Source organism: Trachurus trachurus (assembly GCF_905171665.1).
Source record: "Trachurus trachurus genome assembly, chromosome: 9".
NCBI classification, from domain to species: Eukaryota; Metazoa; Chordata; class Actinopteri; order Carangiformes; family Carangidae; genus Trachurus; species Trachurus trachurus.
In genome coordinates this window covers 10,683,473-10,703,114 of record NC_139895.1, presented here as the reverse complement: position 1 = coordinate 10,703,114, position 19,642 = coordinate 10,683,473, and the positions used below count along the sequence as shown (strand labels likewise).

General features: G+C 39.7%; 1 protein-coding gene across 2 annotated transcripts in view; it reads left to right on the top strand.

The window, feature by feature from the left end:
• ksr2 (kinase suppressor of ras 2) overlaps nucleotides 1-5,164 on the top strand; it is a gene marked incomplete at both ends in the record, with an annotated part of 113,423 nt that extends 108,259 nt beyond the window's left edge. For both annotated transcript variants that reach the window (XM_083979162.1, XM_083979161.1), the window contains one exon: nucleotides 5,018-5,164. In XM_083979162.1, coding sequence (XP_083835288.1) covers nucleotides 5,018-5,164 — 147 coding nt within the window. The remainder of the gene's footprint in view (nucleotides 1-5,017) is intronic.
• Between the last annotated feature and the right edge of the window lie 14,478 nt (nucleotides 5,165-19,642).

The window sequence follows — 19,642 nt, the reverse complement described above, 5'->3', positions numbered from 1 at the left end:
GAAAAAGACTGTGGTAAAAAAAGAAAAAAAAAAAGAAAAAGGAAAAGTTTATATAAAAGGAACTCTACCGTCTCACACTGAGTGTCAGGTTGGGGTTCGTCTCCTCCCCGGCGCTGTCGGCCCTCTCCTGTCTTTGTAATGCACTGTGCAATGTGGTGTGAGTCCTCGGTTGCCTTCGCTTCACCTTGATAAAAACTCCTCCACCTCCTCCTCCGTCCTTGAAACAGGACACAAGTCTCCATCCACACTGATCTGAGAGAGTTTTACCTGCTAATTCAGTCTCAGTTCAGCCTCTGAGTGGCCGCCGGTCCTTTCAGTCTCACATGCTACGGTCATGTGTTTTTTTTTTTTACACATCGCTCACTGAGGCCGAGTCGAGTCCAGCTCTGGGTACAGATTTCTAACCTTTTGATGTAGCTCCTGAGCTGTCAGGATGTTTTCTATGTTAAATGTGATGTTTCTGCTGCTGCTGCTCACTGTGTTGGTCTATTTTAGTCTATTTAGTCTAGTCCAGTGGTCGGCAACTAGCAGCCGCAGGGTGAAAACCGGCACGCCAGAAATAATATCTGGCCGGCCGGATTATTTTAATCTATTTATTTATATATATATATATATTTTTATAAATCTTACAATATCAGTCCAAACAGAGAGTCTCACCTCACTCCCGTCACTTTAAAAAATGCTTATTATGCTTTTATCCATGCTAAGAGTGAATGACAAGCAGTCACGCATCAGGCCGTGGGCTCTAGTCGCTGTCGTCAGTGCACACGCCCGGTGCTAAAATAAATCTGGCGGGGCAGAAGTTACCCACAGAATTTCTTCCTCTTAAGTGATCTGGCCCACAAAAGAAAGTTTTCCTCCATAATTTACTATTTATTTTTGCATCTGTGACATGCTTTGGTCAAAATATCCCAAGGATCAAACATCACAGCTCTTTTCATCCTCTCAAAACAGCCCTGTTCAGAACGGCTGGTTTCAGTGCCTGTCCCTTTAAATGCAAATGAACCCCGCCCCTTCTCCCGGTCCCAGGTAGGGGTGGTATTATGCAAATTCGAAACCTAGTTACATCACTGTAAGACAACTGAGGTAACAGCTTTTATTTTTATTTATTTTTATTTAACCTTTATTTAACCAGGCGAAAAATCATTAAGAACAGGTTCTTATTTGCAATGATGGCCTGACAAAAAGCACAAGCTTCTTGAGGGGAGAGGGGGAGAGGGCTGTGAAAAAAAGTACAAGTTAAAAAGTTAAAAAAACAGTGGCATAAAACAGCTAAACAGACATGCAGCAGAACGACCATGAAGACAATACACAAGCAGAGGCACAAAACAGAACTGAACAGACATGTAGCAAGACAGTCACAAAGACAATACACCAGCATGGCTGTGCAGGGAAGCAGGTTAGCTAGGCATGAGCAGAGCAGCGAGACAGGCAATAGCAGACAGGGCAGAAAATTAATGTAACAGCTCAATTAGAACAGGCAAGGTTAATAGCGAGGAATTAGTTATCTAGAACATCACAACACAGAAATGCATGCGAAGACACTATACAAGGATTATCAACATGTAAGGAGGAGCCAGGGCTGCCAGCGGCAGGTATGGGCACTCAACATAAAAATACAGGCTAAAGGAAGAGGGGTTAGACGGGGGGAAAACATTTGCAGGAGTCTATGACAAGGTGTGAGATGGCCTCTTTGAAGGTTGGAATGGAGATGAGTTTGTCAAGTTTGAGGAGTTTTTGTAATATGTTCCAATCAGAGGCAGCAGCTGACTGGAATGATGCGGAGCCGATTGTAGATCTGGTTTTGGGGATTGTTAGCAGAATGAGATGAGAGGACCGAGTGTTGTATGTGACAGGGAGTTGGTGCAGCAAGCGGGACAGGTAAGGGGGGGTCCGTAGAAGGAGGGTCTTATAAATGAGAGTGAGCCAGTGGGTCTGACGGCGGGTGTGAAGTGATGGCCAATTTACCAAAGAGTAAAGAGTGCAATGGTGGGTGTTGTGGGACGCGTTTGTAGCGAAGCGGATGGCGGAGTGATAGAGTGTGTCCAGTTTAGCAAGGGTGCTTTTACATGCTGTACGATAGATGGTGTCACCGAAATCAAGTGAGGGGAGAATTGTAAGTTTAATGAGACTCAATTTAGCAGAAGAGGTGAAGGCATAACGGTGTCTGTAAAGAAAACCAAGTTTGGCCCGGACCTTAGCCTGTAACTGGGAGATGTGATGTGAAAAACTAAGCGTGGAGTCTAACCAGATGCCAAGGTATTTGTAGGTGGAGACATATTCCAGGATAGCTCCCTCACAGGTAGAGATGTTTAGTTGAGATGGGGAGAGGGGGGGAGCGCCCTTCCTGTGAAACCACATAGCTTTCGTCTTAGATGTATTGAGAGACAATTTCAGTAGAGAGAAAGCATGTTGTACCTGGAGGAAGCTATCCTGGAGTGTAGCTTGGACATAGGAGGGAGATGGGCCGGAGGCATACAGGATTGTGTCGTCAGCATAAAGGTGAATGAAAGAATTACCAGCAGCTAGGGGAATGTTATTGATGTAAGTGGAGAACAGTAATGGACCAAGTATTGAACCTTGGGGGACACCCTTGGTGACAGGGAGGGGGTGAGAGAATGAGTTGTCGAACCTTACGCGTTGCACCCGGTGAGAGAGATAATGAGTGAACCAGGCCAGTGAGTCTTCTGAGATCCCAATACTGCTTAGCCTGTTAATGAGGATGGAATGGTCAACAGAGTCAAAGGCTTTGGCAAGGTCAATGAAAATTGCAGCACAGTATTGTTTATTGTCTAGGGCAGAGGTAATGTCATTTAACACCTTTAAAGTAGCTGTTGTACACCCATACCTGGCACGGAAACCGGACTGTACATCAGATAGAGTACCAGAAATGTCAAGGTAGTCTGTGAGCTGTTTGTTTACAAGCTTCTCAAATACCTTGGACACACAGGGCAGAATGGATATAGGTCTGTAGTTGTTTGGATCAGACTGCTCACCACCCTTAAACAGTGGGAGGACAATAGCTTCTTTCCAGTCTAAAGGTATTTCAGCAGTATGAAGTGAGAGGTTAAAGAGTGCGGTTATAGGTGCAGCAATAATGGGAGCTGCGGCTTTAATAAAAAAAGCAGGAAGACCATCACATCCAGCTGACTTATGAGGGTCTAGGGCAGACAATTCCTTCAGAACCTCGAACTCTGTGATGGGACGAAGGGAGAAACTGTATGGGGAGGCTGGGGGGTCAGAGGAGCAGTGGGAATTGGATGGCGATAGAGTAGAGCAGATGGGCTGAACAGCATCGAAAACAAGGCCAGACTTAGTGAAATGGCTATTGAAGGCATCTGCCATAGCAGTCTTGTCTGAGATTACCAGGTTGTTTGTTTTGAGTGAGACAGGCATAGATGAGGGTTTGTTCTGGAGTTTTCTAACTGTCTTCCAAAATGCACTGGGATCAGAGCTACATCGAGTGAATTGGGCTTTAAAATGACCAGATTTAGCCTGCCGTACGGCTTGTGTGGCCTTATTTCGAAGCTGCCGGAATTTGAGGTAATCTGTGGGAGAATTTGAGAGGCGAGCTTTGCTCCATGCAGCATTTTTTTGTTTAAGAAGTGATGTAAGTTCTTGAGTGAACCAAGGACTATGGCGATTTTTTATCCGTTGTTTCTTGAAGGGGGCGTGTTTGTTAACCACAGCGCTAAACTGCTCTTTAAACAGGGACCATGCATCATTCACAGTAGGAACCAGGCTGACTCTGTGCCAGTTTACGTTAGCCAAGTCATAGAGGAATGCTGAAATGCTGAAATGCTTTAGTGAGCGCTTAACACTGATGGTTACAGGCTGTTTGGCAGTGGTGTTATTGCGAATGCATGCAATAAAACAATGGTCACTTAGGTCGCTACAAAACACGCCAGAATGGTACCTATAGGGAGTGTTAGTGAGAATCACATCTAGCAGAGTGGCCTTATCCAGAGAATTTGGGTTAAGCCTAGTCGGATGGGTAATAATTTGAAGGAGATTTAGAGAGTCTAACTGCAGCTCTTAAAACCACGTGGATTTCAACCTATAGGGAGCCTGCACGTTACAGATTTTTTTTTGTCAATTCTCACATTTTGGCGGCCGGAAGGAAAGACAAACACCCAAATATATGTTAACGAGCCTTCAAAAAGTGACATTTCCATAATATGTCCCCTTTAAACGGATCAGGAAACCTTTGCAGGTGTTTTGAGGTTATCAGCTGATTGGAGTGTGACATCATTAGGTCACAATAGTAAAGTTTTTTACAATATTCAATCTTTTTTTTTGATTTACTGAAGTTTGGCTTTTTATTAAGTATAAGCCATGATCATAAAGACTTGAAATATTTCAGTCTGTGTTTAATGAATCTATATAATATATGAATTTAAAGCAGAAGTAAGCAATCCGGTTGTTTTGGCTAATGCTGCGTTCCAGGCCGGCTTTTGAAACCGTAAATTACAGCTTCAAGTCACGATTTACGACTTTGTAGCGTTCCAGGCAACCCACTCGTGTTTTTCCGACCTGTTTTACCTGTGAAAGTCACTATAACGGCCACTCGTAACTTCCGACCCGTGAACTCGTACCAGATCGAACTGGTACGACTTCACAGGTCGGAAAAACACACGCACCATAACGTCTTCTCAGCCGATGGAGTTAGCAGCCCCCGCCCTCGTCATGGATCTACTGGTTCTCTCTCCTCATTGGATAAAACTTGTAGGATACGAGAAAAGTTTTCTCCTGGGCTCAGAGCAGAGCAAAGTGACTGACAGACCCGTGTTTCGGTCCAAACACTCTTTGTAAGTGATTGCTGTCGGAAGATATAACTATTTAAGACTTATATTAACACAAAAATATCGCTTACTTCTGCTTTAACTATTTTAATTGATCTACTAAAATAAACAAACTTTTCCATGATATTGTAATTTATTGAGGTGCTCCTGTCCTGTATTGCGTCCATCTAACAGCTTTGGGTTTTTTTTTTTCTTTCCACCTGTGTGTTTCCCAGGACATCCTGCTCCTCTGCTGGGCGTTCAAGCAGGAAGAGCGGCCCAGTTTCTCCAAGCTCGTAGATTTACTGGAAAAGTTGCCAAAACGGAACCGCCGCCTTTCCCACCCAGGGCACTTCTGGAAGTCAGCTGAGTATGTCAAATGAGTTTTAGGGATACAACAACAACAGCAACAAAAAACAAGCAAACAATCAGCAACTATTTAAAAAAAGAGAAAAAAATCAGCCGCCATATAACTCCACATAAATACCCCACCTCTTATAAAGAATGCACTGAATCCAAAAGCCAGCCCAGTGATGAAAACTGCCCGTGCTGTGTGTATTTTCATGGAATGTCGGCATGTGTGTGTTAAGATAATCGACTGTCCAGCTTCTCAAAGCCGTCGGGACTCTCTCTCATACTTTCTTTGGTTTGATTTGAACCATACTGGATATCTTTCCTTTCTTTTACCTTTTTCCCTTTTTTTTCTCTCTTCGTCCTTTTTAACTATTGACTTGTTCCCTTCATAATAATTTCGATTTATTTCCTGGATGTATCTTTTGCTTGTAACTTTTTTAACAAAAAAACAACAAAAAAACACACATTTGAGAACAAAATGTAGATTATTTTTCCTCCACGTCTTTTTATTGTTTTCGAATGAATGTTTTGTACATCTCACATTGTATATTTATCATGACATTGTTTTTGCCATTTCTTATGTCTGTCAACTGTGTAGACCATTTTGTCCGGTGTTACCTCATTGTGTCCTCATTGTGTGGATGTCTGTACAGGTTTTTACACGTTTGTCTCTCGAAAAGCTTTATTTAACTTTAAAAAAGGTTAAAAGAATTAAAAAAAAAAAAAAAAAGGTCCTCTTATTTTACACCGTACCATTTGAATGTGACGAAGCCAGCGTCTTCTGGTTTGTGTGGGGGATGTGTTGGCAACCGTTCTTTGATGGGAGACTGCTCTGTGATCAGCCTGAGCTTTTTTTTTTGTTTTTGTTTTTGAGTATTGCCTGGGAACATGAGCGAGACGTTTTTGAACAATATCAGCCTTTGGAGAAAGAAAAAGAAAGAAAGAAAGAATGAACGAATGAAGCCGCTGGTCAGACCAGGAACTCCCTCACTTGACGCTGTCCTGTGAAAATGCTGACACTTGAAATGTATCTCGTCAACTGTTGCAAAACTAATTACCCTTCAGAAATGCTACCACTGAGCCCCTCCCCCCCCAAAGCACTACTACCCAGAAATAAATGTATGTTATTTACCTTAAATAGCTTTTGATAGATACAGAGTTTAATAGGTACTGATAAAAACATAAAAACTCTAAATCAACAGTAGAGTCAGTGAAACATGACTTTTGTAGACCCTAATCAGTGACAACGTATTTCTTTCTGAGTAATGTGTGAAACTGTTTTTTTTTTTTTTAGGAAATAGGTTGAATCGGATTAAAGACCTGTTGCCAATGGGCCGAGGTCTGATGACTGAGAGCGATTTAAATTTTGAGTGTTGAGATTCCTTGCTCAGTAATGAAGTGACTGTTAAGACACATAAAGGCAGAGCACATGACTTTAATTTAAAAATTTTAAAAAAGGCAGATGAAAACAGTTAAAAGTCAAAATAAACCCTGAGTTTGTTTTTGGCTTTTTAAGGTTTGTTGCATAGTTGCTTAACAGCAGTGTTGTCGTCACTTTGAGTATTCAAACTTTTATTTTTTCCTTCCCGTAAAAGTCCTTTTCTTGATTTCATTGCATTTTTGAGAATTATTAGCATATTTCTCAAACATTGACTCAAACAGGCAACATGTTGTGAGTAAAGTTTAACACTTAAGTGTAAACCGGGTAGCTAAACTGCTAGCTACCCAAAAAATCTTCCCAATCATTGATTCAATGACTTAAATCAAAAATATAACATTTGCTGTCATATAAAGAGGTGTTCAGACTGTACGCTAAGTGAATTTTTGAGGTATTCAAAGCCAATTAGGAAAAACAAAAAAAATTCAAACAAGACTAGCCTACATAGCTAATAACTGCGGCAGATCATTTCCAGCACGATGTTTAGCATTTAAAGCAGAAGTAAGTGATTGGCTAACTTCTTGTCAGCTGATGAAGTTAGCAGTCCCCGCCCTCGTCCCTACGTCACCACATTCACGCGCATCACTTGGCTGCACACACAGAGAGGACTGCCCCTTTATGCTGTTCTCTCTCCTCATTGGATAAAGGTTGTAGGATACAAGGAAAGTTTTCTCCTCGGCTTACAGCAGAGCAGAGTGACTGACAGACCCGTGTTTCAGACCAAACACTATATATAAGTGATTGCTGTCGGAAGATAAAACTATTTAAGACTTATATTAACACAAATATTCTGCTTACTTCTGCTCTAACGAAAGATATTCTAAGAAAGGAGGAAGAGGACAAGAATTGCAAGCTCAGCTTACGATCAGTGTTTGTTAGCATAAGCGAATGTTAGCCACCATAAGTTATGGTCGTATCGTCAAGGTTGTATCATACAGTATATGGAGGCCTGTTGTATCCTGAAAGTTACGTTGTCGCATTTTCGAGGCAAAGTAGGTTCATTTAAATAAACATTTCAGTTTATTACATAAAATCTGTAGTAGGACAAAGAAAAGTAAAAGGCAGCGGTGCTGTTAGCCGTTAGCTAGCTTTGGCTAACGGTTGTACGTATGTGTAGGCTACAAATAAAGCAAAGCTTTGCGTTCAGTCTGAATGAACTGGAGATTAAACTAATTCTCAGTCATCTAATAACTATAATGGCGATTTAAGGAAACATTAGCAATTGTTTTGATAATATCCAATATTTTGAAAACTAAAAGTAAGTAGGTTCTCTTTGAAACATTGTACAATTTACACAACAGAAAATGTGTTTAATATACTTTTTCTGAGAATCGGCAAGATTTTCATAGTTAAATTTGTTGTTTTTTACTAGCCTTTGGTTTTAATTTATTTCGCAAAATCAACATTGGTCTCACATTGGCGTTGACTAGCTACTCTTGACTACAACACTGCTGCAAAGGTGACTGTGTAGGACGAATCGATTAATTCATTTCAAACCTGCCGTCTTATTTTTATATCTTAAAAGATTGTATCTACACAAAGCTAAAAGAGTGAATTGACGTCTATGGATCATTACGTTAAAAGTGAGTAACTTAAATCTGGCTGAACTTTTCCCTTTAACGTATCAGAAAAAAAAATACATATCAGGACAATGAAGACCACCCCAGGCCATTTTCTACTTCACAAATGTAAATCATGATATATTTTAAATGTATGTTTTAGAGATCTAGCAAAGCTGAGTCATCGTTCATATCATTATGAATTGGAAGTTGTGGCGCCATTCGAGCTGTAAACTGCTTTTTGACTCTCGCTCTCTCTCCAGCCACGTCGAATAGGTAGAGACAATCCAATCATGTTAAATAGACATTTTCCACCTCATTATTTACACATCTGCCACAGTGTTGGAAAATGCATACAAAACAATCTGCTGCTGTTTTTTGGAGTCTGTCTGTCTATTTTGGAATTGCTGGGATTCAAATATTGTAAGTGAATCATTTATATTTGTACTGTTTACAACTTTCAAGTGCATGAGATGGACTATCAAAGATTGATTCTTGTTATGAAAAAAAAAGAGAAAAATTTCCTTCAACACTATATATAAAAAGTATGTGAGCATTTTTCTGATGAACTGTTGTCCATTGAGCAGATTGATCTCAATACCTAAATGAAGTTTTACGTCGAGCTTTGCAAAACTTTTCAACGGCTTTGTTTGAGATTGTTTCAGTAATATTTATAGATTATATATAAATGATTAGACTAGCATTTAAATAAAAGAGGAGAAAAAAAAGAGTTACGACCTGTGCACATGCTAGAGTTGACAACCTGACTGGACAACAATCAAAGATCTAACATTAGTGCCAAGTGTACATAACAGATTGTAGACTATGTTTTATCGTCACTTGCCGTAATATCCAATATTCCTTGTGAAATTTTTGACTTCTTTCTTTTTGAATGTACAAATTGTGTGGTGTTTTTTTCTTTCTTTTTTTGGGTTGCTTTTGTTTTTTTTTGTTTTTTTGTTCATTTTAACTTTTCTTTTCCTCCATTTTCCTCCTACTTGCATAAGCATTGATGCTGTGTCGTTCTTTTCCCCTTGATTACGTCCTTGTATTGTAGATGATAGCTCCAAAAAGCTTGTATTTAATGATGCCTTATGGTCCATGGCTTAGTGATGAGTAGATTTTTTGATCACAAGCTCTTTTATTTGCACTCATCCTTTACAAAAAAAAAAAGTGTATGACAATAAAAAGATGTTTTCATTTTGGACGTTTTCTGTTTCCTTTATGTCATCTTTTATCTTAGTCAAACCTTCTCCATATTTTCATTTGGTTGAAATTTTTAACACATCCTCACTGAGCAAATTTGATGGTGAGTCAGCGTTTACTCCCTGAATAATAATTTACATCCTAAATCGTTTTCTTTTGTGCTGAAGTGTAACTTAGGGTACCTGTAAAATTTAAATGAATAAATCCACTCTTTAATTCTTCACATTTATCAGCAGCTTTAAACTATTTTAAATCATCAAACGTAGAAGCATCTTAACCTAATTTTCCCTTTTAAGTAGCTATAAAAGTTGTTGAAATCACATTATTAGATATATTCTGTATCTGGGTCTTTAATCACAACAATATTACGGTTTATATTTGGGACTGCCTTCAGCTTCACGAAATCCGTTTGATTGCCCCGAAGCCGACTGATGTTCGGTTCATTTGGAAACACAAGCATTTATGCCAGGATATACAAGATACAACTGTTTCCCATTGTTGCCAATGCTGCGAGCAAAAAACAATGCAAGCAGGCGCTCTGCAGCTCTCTGTGAAACAGTGACCTAAAAAGATAAATTTAGTCTCCATTAGCATATATTCCCAGTCGTCCACACCAGGAGAAAACCCGTGTACATAAACCAGAACGTCATCCTACAGCGGTAAACAAAAAAACAATTAGAGTGAAAATCTGTTTCCCCTCAAGAAAAACCTTCTGAAAATAGGATGAAAAAAAAAAAACACAACAATGATCCTCAACAAGCTCTGCTAATTAAACTGTTGTTTTAAGGTCAAAGAGAAGCTGTTTCCTTAAATGATCTCTTTTAGATAATGAACAAACCTTCCACATTAAATCCACAACATTAATATGAAATAGACACAAATATAACTACAGTATGTCTGCCAAAATAATACAGAGCCAGCAGAAATGTAATATATAATGTAACAGTCTTTTATCCACAAGTTTCCGAACGTCATCTATGGTCAATTTCCGGTAGAATTGTACGTTTACGTTTCCATGGTTTTTCAGTCGTTGTCATAGTTGCGGATGGTAAATGCATGGATCTATTAACGCTGGCTTTTAACACGGATGTCAATTTGTGTGATATATCCATTGTTAAAAGCTGGTGTGATGATCTATGCGTTTTACAGATTTTCATTGAAAAAAAAAAAATCCATGCATTTACCGCGACTACCGAAACCATGGAAACGTAAACATAAAATTCCACCGGAAGAGCAAAACCGGCTTATGTTTTTGAGGTCCGGAAAAAGGTGGATAAAATTTTAAATTGCAAATTTCAGTAAAATGGCAGAATTGAAAAATTCAGTAAAAAATCTGTTTTATATATCTAATAATGTTATGCTAATACTGTGACCTTTTTGACCTTTAGGGATTCTTTCCATTGTTAAGAGGGCAAAGTTAAAAAAAAAAATTACAGCTGTAAAATGTTAACATCTGTCCAATAAGAATGGCTGTAGCAGCAGTTAGCAAGTCGCCCCTTCGCAAAAAAAACTGACTTCTGAAGAAAAAGATAATTTTATTTCACTTTTTTTTTTGTTACAGAGGACGACCTGCTACCTGTACTGTAGCTTTCATTGGTTTCCTTGGTGACCATTCAACTTTCAGGATGGAGAGGTTTTATTTTCTCTCTGTACAGGTTGTGTATTTACTGTACATACTTGAAGCAGTCTAACTCCAGATGTGGGTGTGACATCTGAAATCACAAATCATCTGCGTGTGCGTTTGTTTGCACCTTGTCATCATCTCACCACACGAGATTTCCAGCAGCAGATCAAGTGTTAATGAATGATGCCACGCAGGTTGAACGTCTCTCTCAGCTTCTAACAACAAATTGGTTATTTTGTGTGACGTAACCATAGGATGTTTTTTAATTTGAATATTTAATTAGTTGATTGTCTGCGTGTGTGTGTGTGTGTGTGTGTGTGTGTGTGTGTGTGTGTGTGTGTGTGTGTGTGTGTGTGTGGCGTAGTCAGACCTGTGACTCACTGTTTGAAGGAAGAGACTGAGTTAGTGAGGGCAGAGAGCAGGAAAATTGATTGACAAATAAATGGACAGATGAGAGCTCCAACCATCTGCACAGTCAGTCCTCTTCCTCCTCCTCCTCTGTCTTCTTCTTCTTCCTGTTCTTCTCTACTTCCTCAGCTGCTGAGGCGTAAAAAAAAAAATCCACATCAGCCAATCTCATGGAGGCTGAAGCCCATCACACCATGACCGTTCGGTGTCGGTCGAGATTCTTAAAAGTTGTTAAAACCTGATAAGATTGAATCACTTTCTTTAGCACGAACATACATGGAGAAAAAAAAATCCCAGAAAGAAACACCAAGAGGAAGATTTTAAAAAAGATATCTCAGTAAATCTGCATCATGATAAAATCCAAAATTAATTTTATATCAATGAAGACCGAAACCATCTGTGTGACTCCCTCAGAAATCCCTCCGCGGCACCAGATACACAAGCAGATGTTCGAGCGCTCGTGTACAAACTGTGCTGAGATCGTTTGAGCTCCCAGTAAATTTACAGTTACAGCTGTGTTTGCGTAATAACTGCAGGTGAAATGAAAACAAAAAGAGGAAACCTGAGGATTATATGAGATTATAACAGCTGCGCTTTAAATTAAAAAAGAAACCGACGTGGATCACAATCTGAATATAAAGTCATTTACAATATGCAGTAATTCCATATGATATTTCTTTATGTTTGTCTTGATGTTTGCATGTGACTTTCAGTTGATATCGTTTTGATCTCCTTGTGATATTTTGTCCTCAGTCGCCATTTTTCATTGAATCCATTTTTTTTTTAAATCTGAGTATAAGAGAAAAATATAAAAACTGGGTTAGCTGACATGTTTGTCGCTACCTGTCATCTCAGTCAGGTTGCTTAGAGACAATATACAAACCAAGTAACTCGAAAAATAATCTGGATGATGGAAATGCAATGAGTCGTTATTCTGTAAATAACACTTCTGGCTGCAAAATCCATCATATTATGTAGAAACTAGAACACTGTGGCTTTCTGTAGCATCTGCCAATGTTAGGCAACATTTTACCAGGAAACAGGCAATAATTATATAAATATAGATATAGATAATGTTTGGGGACATTATCTCAGCTTAATAGTAGCCTAACTTTTTGTCTTTTTTTTCCTGATATTTTTTGTTGCAGTACTGCACCTGGCCACAGGGTGAAATGGTAGCAAGGTCAACTTCAACAAAAAAAAACAAAAAACAACATAATTTGCATAACATTACTCAGCTATTAGTCTCACTTTTTTTTTTTTTTTCATTATCCCCATCGGCTATTCTTCCTGGGGTCCGACATACACACAACATACACATAAACATTCACACTTACTGTACACATTTATACGCGCCAAACAAGAACAAACAACGACAGCTCCCTAATAATTAACAAACCACAGAGGAAGATCTAATTGCCATCATTTGACAGACACCACAGACATCACAATTTCTCCACACTCAGATTTCATTCTATACTTCATACTTCATTTGCTGTTGCAGTACCTAAGTTGGCCACTGGGGCAAAAATGGATGCACCGTTAACTTTGCCCAACTCTGTACCTCTTCCTCTCACTATGCTATATCTGTTGCTCTATCTATCCCACGTTACACACAACTGAGAGCAAACAAGTTTCTCCAAAAGATTTTTTAATGAGGTATTCTGGGGAAAGTAGGGAACCACTAAGTCATGTCGCCAGTGGGAGACACCCAACAAAATCTAATCATAGCACCACATTAGTGAGTAAATCCTGCTTTGATTCAAACATCACACACCGAAGACGAGTTTCTCCTGCTCATAGGTTCCTCATCTAGATGAATGAGCCCAATTAGATCAATTCACTGTTCGATGATGCAGGTCTATGAAAGCTCACAGTATATGTCTTTGAAAGTGGCCAATTTAAGGCAGCACATTAGCTCTGCCGCCTAGCCTCTGAGACCTGTGGGGCTCTCTTTATTCATTTAAAAAACACCCATGTGGCATATTATGCAGGAGATGTATTTCATTACAGCAGTTTTTTTCAGAAGAAGCACAGAGAAAGAAAGACAGAAAGAGAGAAGCATTGAATTAAAGAGGGACGTCCCTAAAAGTTGAGCTTTACTGAGCCAGCGAGGAAAAACATAGGACTTGTTAGGACTCGAGGCTATGAAACATCCTGGCAACACCTGTATATGTAGCATCCTGATAACACCTCACAGAGCTGTTGTCCTAAATCAGTGAGTGAATACTTTTAACAATAATGCCAGAATTGGCGTTGTTATACAACTAAGGTGGAAACGTCTTCCTGTCTGAATACTGAGATTTCCTCTTTCGGTGCATGAGCTAAAAAAAAAAAAGGTTTCCCTTAGTCGCTGGCTTGTGTTTTACCACTGCTAATGTGCATTAGTGTCATTAGTTCCTCTGAATCTGCCACCTCATAAATTAAAATGTTCCATGAAAAAAAGGAGAAAAAGAAAATACTAGCTTCTGGGAATGTTTTAAAAATATTACCTCTTCACGGTTTAAGAATCATTAATTATCTTGTTTGCCAATGAGAACATCTTGACAACAGTTTTAGATACGAGGCTTTAAAAAAGAGACCGATATCTAATTTAAGAAATTACTTTTTTTCTTTTCTTTTAAAGAATAAAAAGTTGGCTAAATAAGCAATGTCATGCACTCCTTAGGGGTTTTGTTGCTGAAGCATTAATAAGACAGTCATACCTGAAAGTGGCACGAGTGAAATCTGTGCCCGCAGCTTCTTTAAAAAGTGGTGCAACAGGTTTGGTGTCAAATACATATTAACACGACCGTTGACAGATGGTAACAGTTAATGATCTATCAGAGACAAGGGAGATAAAAATAAATGATACGACGTCACTAACAAGCTGAGCTAACTTCCTGCATTTACACCTGTGATATTTTCCCAGCTTCTTTCAGAAATTAGTGCTGGAGAGAAAGTTTTCTACTGGTCAATGACAAAAAATTAGCTGTTAAAAGTTTGTTGCATATTCAAGTGTTACTGACACTTTTGTAACTTGTGCTACTGTTAGCCTGCGTTTAGCATATCTCAGGTAAATATCTCGCTGATTTTATTACATAAAGAACAACAAATATTTAGCAATTGATGGATTTTTTTTTTGCTAACTGTGGTCCTATTATTTTCAGTCTCAGTCAGGGTGCATAAGAAACGCCCAGTGAACTGTTATAGGCAAACGTTGGTCGTCCATTAATGCGCAATTTGAACATTTTTAAAGAGAAAATTCTCTAAAGTTGCGAAAGGTTTAAGCTCGTCTGAGGTGGTTTTTCAAATTATTCAACTCAGAAGTATTTCGCAACCTTTTTTTTTGCAAACAAGTTGTTGCCTCTGCCGTATCATGTTCCCATTCCAATCAAGAGGCAAGATGCTGGAAATTTTGTTGTCACGTTTAATTGAAACTGGAACTGGTTCAAGAAAAAAAGGAAAAAAAACAACCTTTATTCCCATTTCACTTAATCTTCAATATTTTTGTTCATTTAAAAAAAAAAAAGCTTCAATGTTGAATGCAACACAGCTATAGTCTGACTTAGTTAATTCGATAAGGATGTCTTGTTGCAGTACCTAAGTTGACCACTGGGGCAAAAATGACAGCAAGGTCGACTTTACCCAAACTTAACCCAGCTTTTCTTTTGACTTGCATATTTCCTTTCTACCTCTTCCTCTCGCTTTGCTATATCTGTGGCTCTCTCCACCCACATGTTACACACAACTGAGAGCAAACAAGTTTCTCCAAAAGATTTTTTAATGAGGTATTCTGGGGAAAGTAGGGAACCACTAAAAGTCACGCCGCGGCAAGAGACACCCAACAAAATCTAATCATAGCACCACATTGAGTGAGTAAATCCTGGTTTGATTCAAACATCACACACCGAAGACGAGTTTCTCCTGCTCATAGGTTCCTCATCTAGATGAATGAGCCTAATTACATCAATTCACTGTTCGATGATGCAGGTCTATGAAAGCACAAAGTATATGTCTTTGAAAGTGGCCAATTTAAGACTGCACATTAGCTCTGCCGTGTAGCCTCTGCGGCCTTTGGGGCTCTCTTTATTCATTTAAAAAACACCCACATGGCATATTATGCTGGAGATGTATTTCATTACAGCAGGTTTTTTTGGAAGACAGATGGAGAAAGAAAGACAGGAAGAGAGGAGAAGCACTGAATTAAAGAGTGACGTCCTAAAAGTTGAGCTAAACTGAGCCAGTGAGGGGAAAAAAAACGCTTGTTAGGACTCGAGGCTATGAAACATCCTGGCAACACCTGTATGTACATCACACAGCTGTTGTCCGGATTCAGTGAGCGAATACATTTAACAATATTGCCAGAATTGGTGTTGTTATCAAATCAGGTGGAAATGTCTTGTCCTGCCTGAATAATTACAACCAGCAAGGCAGCTTGTCTGACATATCTAGGGAGGAAGATTTTGGCAGTCAAGCTGTGGTGATTTCACATCATGCTCAAGAGCCTGAGAGAGGTTGACTGTCTGACAACCACTTGGCAAACCCACACTGGTTTGAACTGTACATCCCAAAAATAAATCTTACATAATGCAAGAGGATGGAGGATGTGACCCTGTCTTCCCCTCCAGCAGGCCCTATGCTGGCCCATCTGGCAGCTAATGTGCAACGACAGTGCCACTCAGACTTGTTAAGACCCATTGTGTTTTTTTCCTGGATGCAAAGTTAAATTTTTGGATTTTATGAACGTTGTACAGCTTGTCTAGATTTTGCCTTTTCAAAAAAAACAACAGGTGCAACTTTAAGTACTGAACATCATTTTCTTTGTTGCAATGATATGAAATTCATAATGCAAGTTGGATATTTGGTGACATATGAATAGCCTACCCTTGGTGTTGAAACAGCAGGCTAATATAACAAAAAACATCACCTGGGATAATAGGCTAAAATAATAGGCTATTTATTCATTAAATCAAAGGAGATATTTGTTTTGATGTATTTGATTTTATTTGTTTGATTTTTTTTTTTTTTAAACCCTGGAAAACACAATGAGAGGGAAACCATGTTTACAATGTTGACGAGGTACAGACGAGCAGAAATCAGATCATTTGTAAAATACATTCACTGAAAGAAGTTGTGCGCCGCTCGCAGCAGGACAGATAATCAGATAGATAATCGGTAAATTAATTTAAAGGGACAATGAGGAGTTTTGGAAAGCAAAGTGTTCTCACACTACATTTACCATGAGCCTCCGCGCGCACGGTGAAATTCTTGGACCGGCACAAGACGGACGTCTTGTCAAGAATGTTTTCATTCATCAAGAATGAAAGTCAGAGGTTCGAAGACGATCAGATACCGTCGTTGTTCCGACCATAAATGGCAATTCGGCAGCGTTATTACCATGACTCGCCGGGCAGCATCAGCAAAACCGAAAGTAAGGAAACGCTGGTCGGCTTGCCCAGCATTTCCGCCACCACTAATAATAACAAAATAACGATAAAGACAAAACAATATATTTATCGAAAATGGGCCCTTTAACAAGTGTGGGTAACGTAGATTCATCCACATTAATATGAGACTTTTTTATTGTCGCGGAATTTTTCGTTCTGCCGACTGAGAAACTCCTTGTTGTCCCTTTAACTTAATGGCCATGAATAAATTAATTGTTTCGCCTTTTACCGTATGTGTTGCCCAAACGCAAATCTTGAGTAGGTCTACTCTGTTTTCACATTTAAAAAGGTCTTTGTACAGAGACAATATGAGATTTGCTTACAGCACCTAAAAAACCCACTGTGACCTATTTTCATACGCACACCAGCCTCACTTTCAATAAAACACACTCTCGCATTTTATAATTGCGATCAGTGAAATATATGAAAACAATAACGGGGGAGAGTGGGGTGATGTGAGACATCGGGTAATGTGAGACACCCCCTGTATCTAGGAACACATATTTGGTCATGTGACCATTATGTTTTCAAGCCCCTCCCATTTCCCCATGGCCATGAAGGAGAGGACCTCATGATGCTGTGTTTTCACAAAAATATTATTTTTGCATGTAAAAGTAAATCTTCTTGCTGTCAACTTAATCAACTGTTGCACCAAAGCAAATTGATTCAGGTAGAAAAACTTATACGATACATGATGATGAACTACCAACACATAAAACCATGTGATGATGCTGGCTGAAAATTAGCCTGAATTTCTAAGAGAGGTCGTTTTTTCTAAAATGGGGGTGTTGGGGTAAAGTGAGACAAATGCTGCGGGGTAAAGTGAGACCATGGATGTATTATAATAAATCCATGAGTGAGACTGTGAGCACACCTCAACCCTCATCGTCATCAGAGTTGGGTAATGGAGTCAGTTAATACCAAACTGTAGTACCATATTGTAGAAGTACCACTATTCATCCTCAAACAACAAGAACACTTTTATCCGGTTGGATTCTGTTTTGAAGAAAACTTCAAATAAAAATGTTTTTATGTCATTATTATTATGACAGTAACAACAAGATCGTGTTCATGCATTAATTCCCAAATTAGAATTAAGAAACAATTTTGGGATGTGTTATTTAAAAAAAAAAATCTGACTTCATGTGTGCTCTGCTTTGTTTGACAGTGTGAACATTAGTGCGTTGACAGTGTGGTGTCCTGCAGGGCTGTGTGTTAAGACGGCTTCAAATTTAACAATGTTTCTGTTTTCCCTCCCTCCCCCTTCCTGCTCCAGGCTGTAACCGAGGCATCGATGGGACTGTGTCTTTGCGTGAAGCTCGTCCTCAGCTCTGCTAACATCTGCTCCACTGCCCGCTCGCCCGCCCGCCCGCCCGCCTGCCTGCTCGCCTATCTACCTGCCTACCCACCCACCCACCCACCCACCCTGCCTCCTCTCTTCTGCCACCCTGCTTTCACAACCCTCCTTTCTGCAACCCCCCCAAACCTTTTCCTGCTCCTCCTTCTTGCTCCAGCTCTGACACATTAACACGTTTCCCCCGATTGCCTGATTTGACCCTTTAGCGGTCAGTATTGGCCCACTTCGCTACTACAGTACGAGTGGTGGGTGACAAAACACGCCGCAGACTTTTCAAAACAGAGAGGCCTTTCTCCGCTCTATGCCTGAAGCCCTTCTTCCCCCCGCCCCCCACTCCTCCACAAAATCGACACCCCTTGTCTTTCTGGTGGTGAGGAGTTTCAACATGCGTACGCCGCCATTCATGCCACGCTGCAACTCATCTTCAGCTGCAAATGTGTTTTTTTTTGTTGTTGTAGTTTTTTTTTTTACTGTGCAACATATCATTCTCAGCTTTGTAGCCCCCTGAGACAAAGTTTCACAACAGCTCACACCGCACAACTGTTATAGTTACAACATCTGGAGAGTACGCATTATGCAAAGAGAGTGGGCTGGATTATTACCACAGGCGGTTGTTTTGGTTGAAGACTGAACTTTCATTTGACCCTGAAAGCAACTTTTTTAATCGTTATGTTGATCTGAAAAGTTAAAATTTGGGATTTATAGTGAAGCATGATCACTGTGCTTCAAAATGTGCATATCTATGACATCAACTACTGAAATATTACGTTTTATTTTTACTGTGCCTGTGACCGAAACAGTTTCACACACCACAACATGCACGTCTCTGCAAAATAACAAAAAATATCGTAGTAGAAATTCATTCACTCAATCAGATGGGCCACAAATGACATCCTCCTATGCTACGTACTGTGTATGTGAAAACAAGTTAGTTGTAGCCTATATTATCGTAAATTACAGCTTGAACATTGGTTTGGTTGTGTGAATGCTACAAATGCTACACAGCTGCGCACACATTCACGTCTGTAAGTCGCACAGCACGTCAACAGCACATCCGCTGGCGGCCACTGAGCAGCATCTGTGCGGTCGGTAGGTTAAGTGCCTTGTTCGAGGGCATCGCAGTGGCAGCGGTTATTAAGGAAAAAAGAGGCGGGGGGGTGGGGGGTGGGGGTGTTTATCTCTGCTTGTGAAGCCAGGATTTGAACTTTACATGCTCCGCAATGCTCATTTCACCACTTCTGGTATCATAAGACTAGTTACTAGAAACTGTTATATCTCACAAATCTCACAGCAGTCCCTCAGCTCTTCTGAGAGAAAAGTCATCACAAAGATGGAGGCACATTTTAAATGCAGGTGGAGTGAATCAAAACCCCTCCAGAGAGAATATATATCTCAGTCTAATTTTTTCTATTACATGGTCTGCTAACTTAGAAATCAGCACTGCCATTTGTCTGGACCGACAAATTAAGCCCTTCCCAGTGAGCGA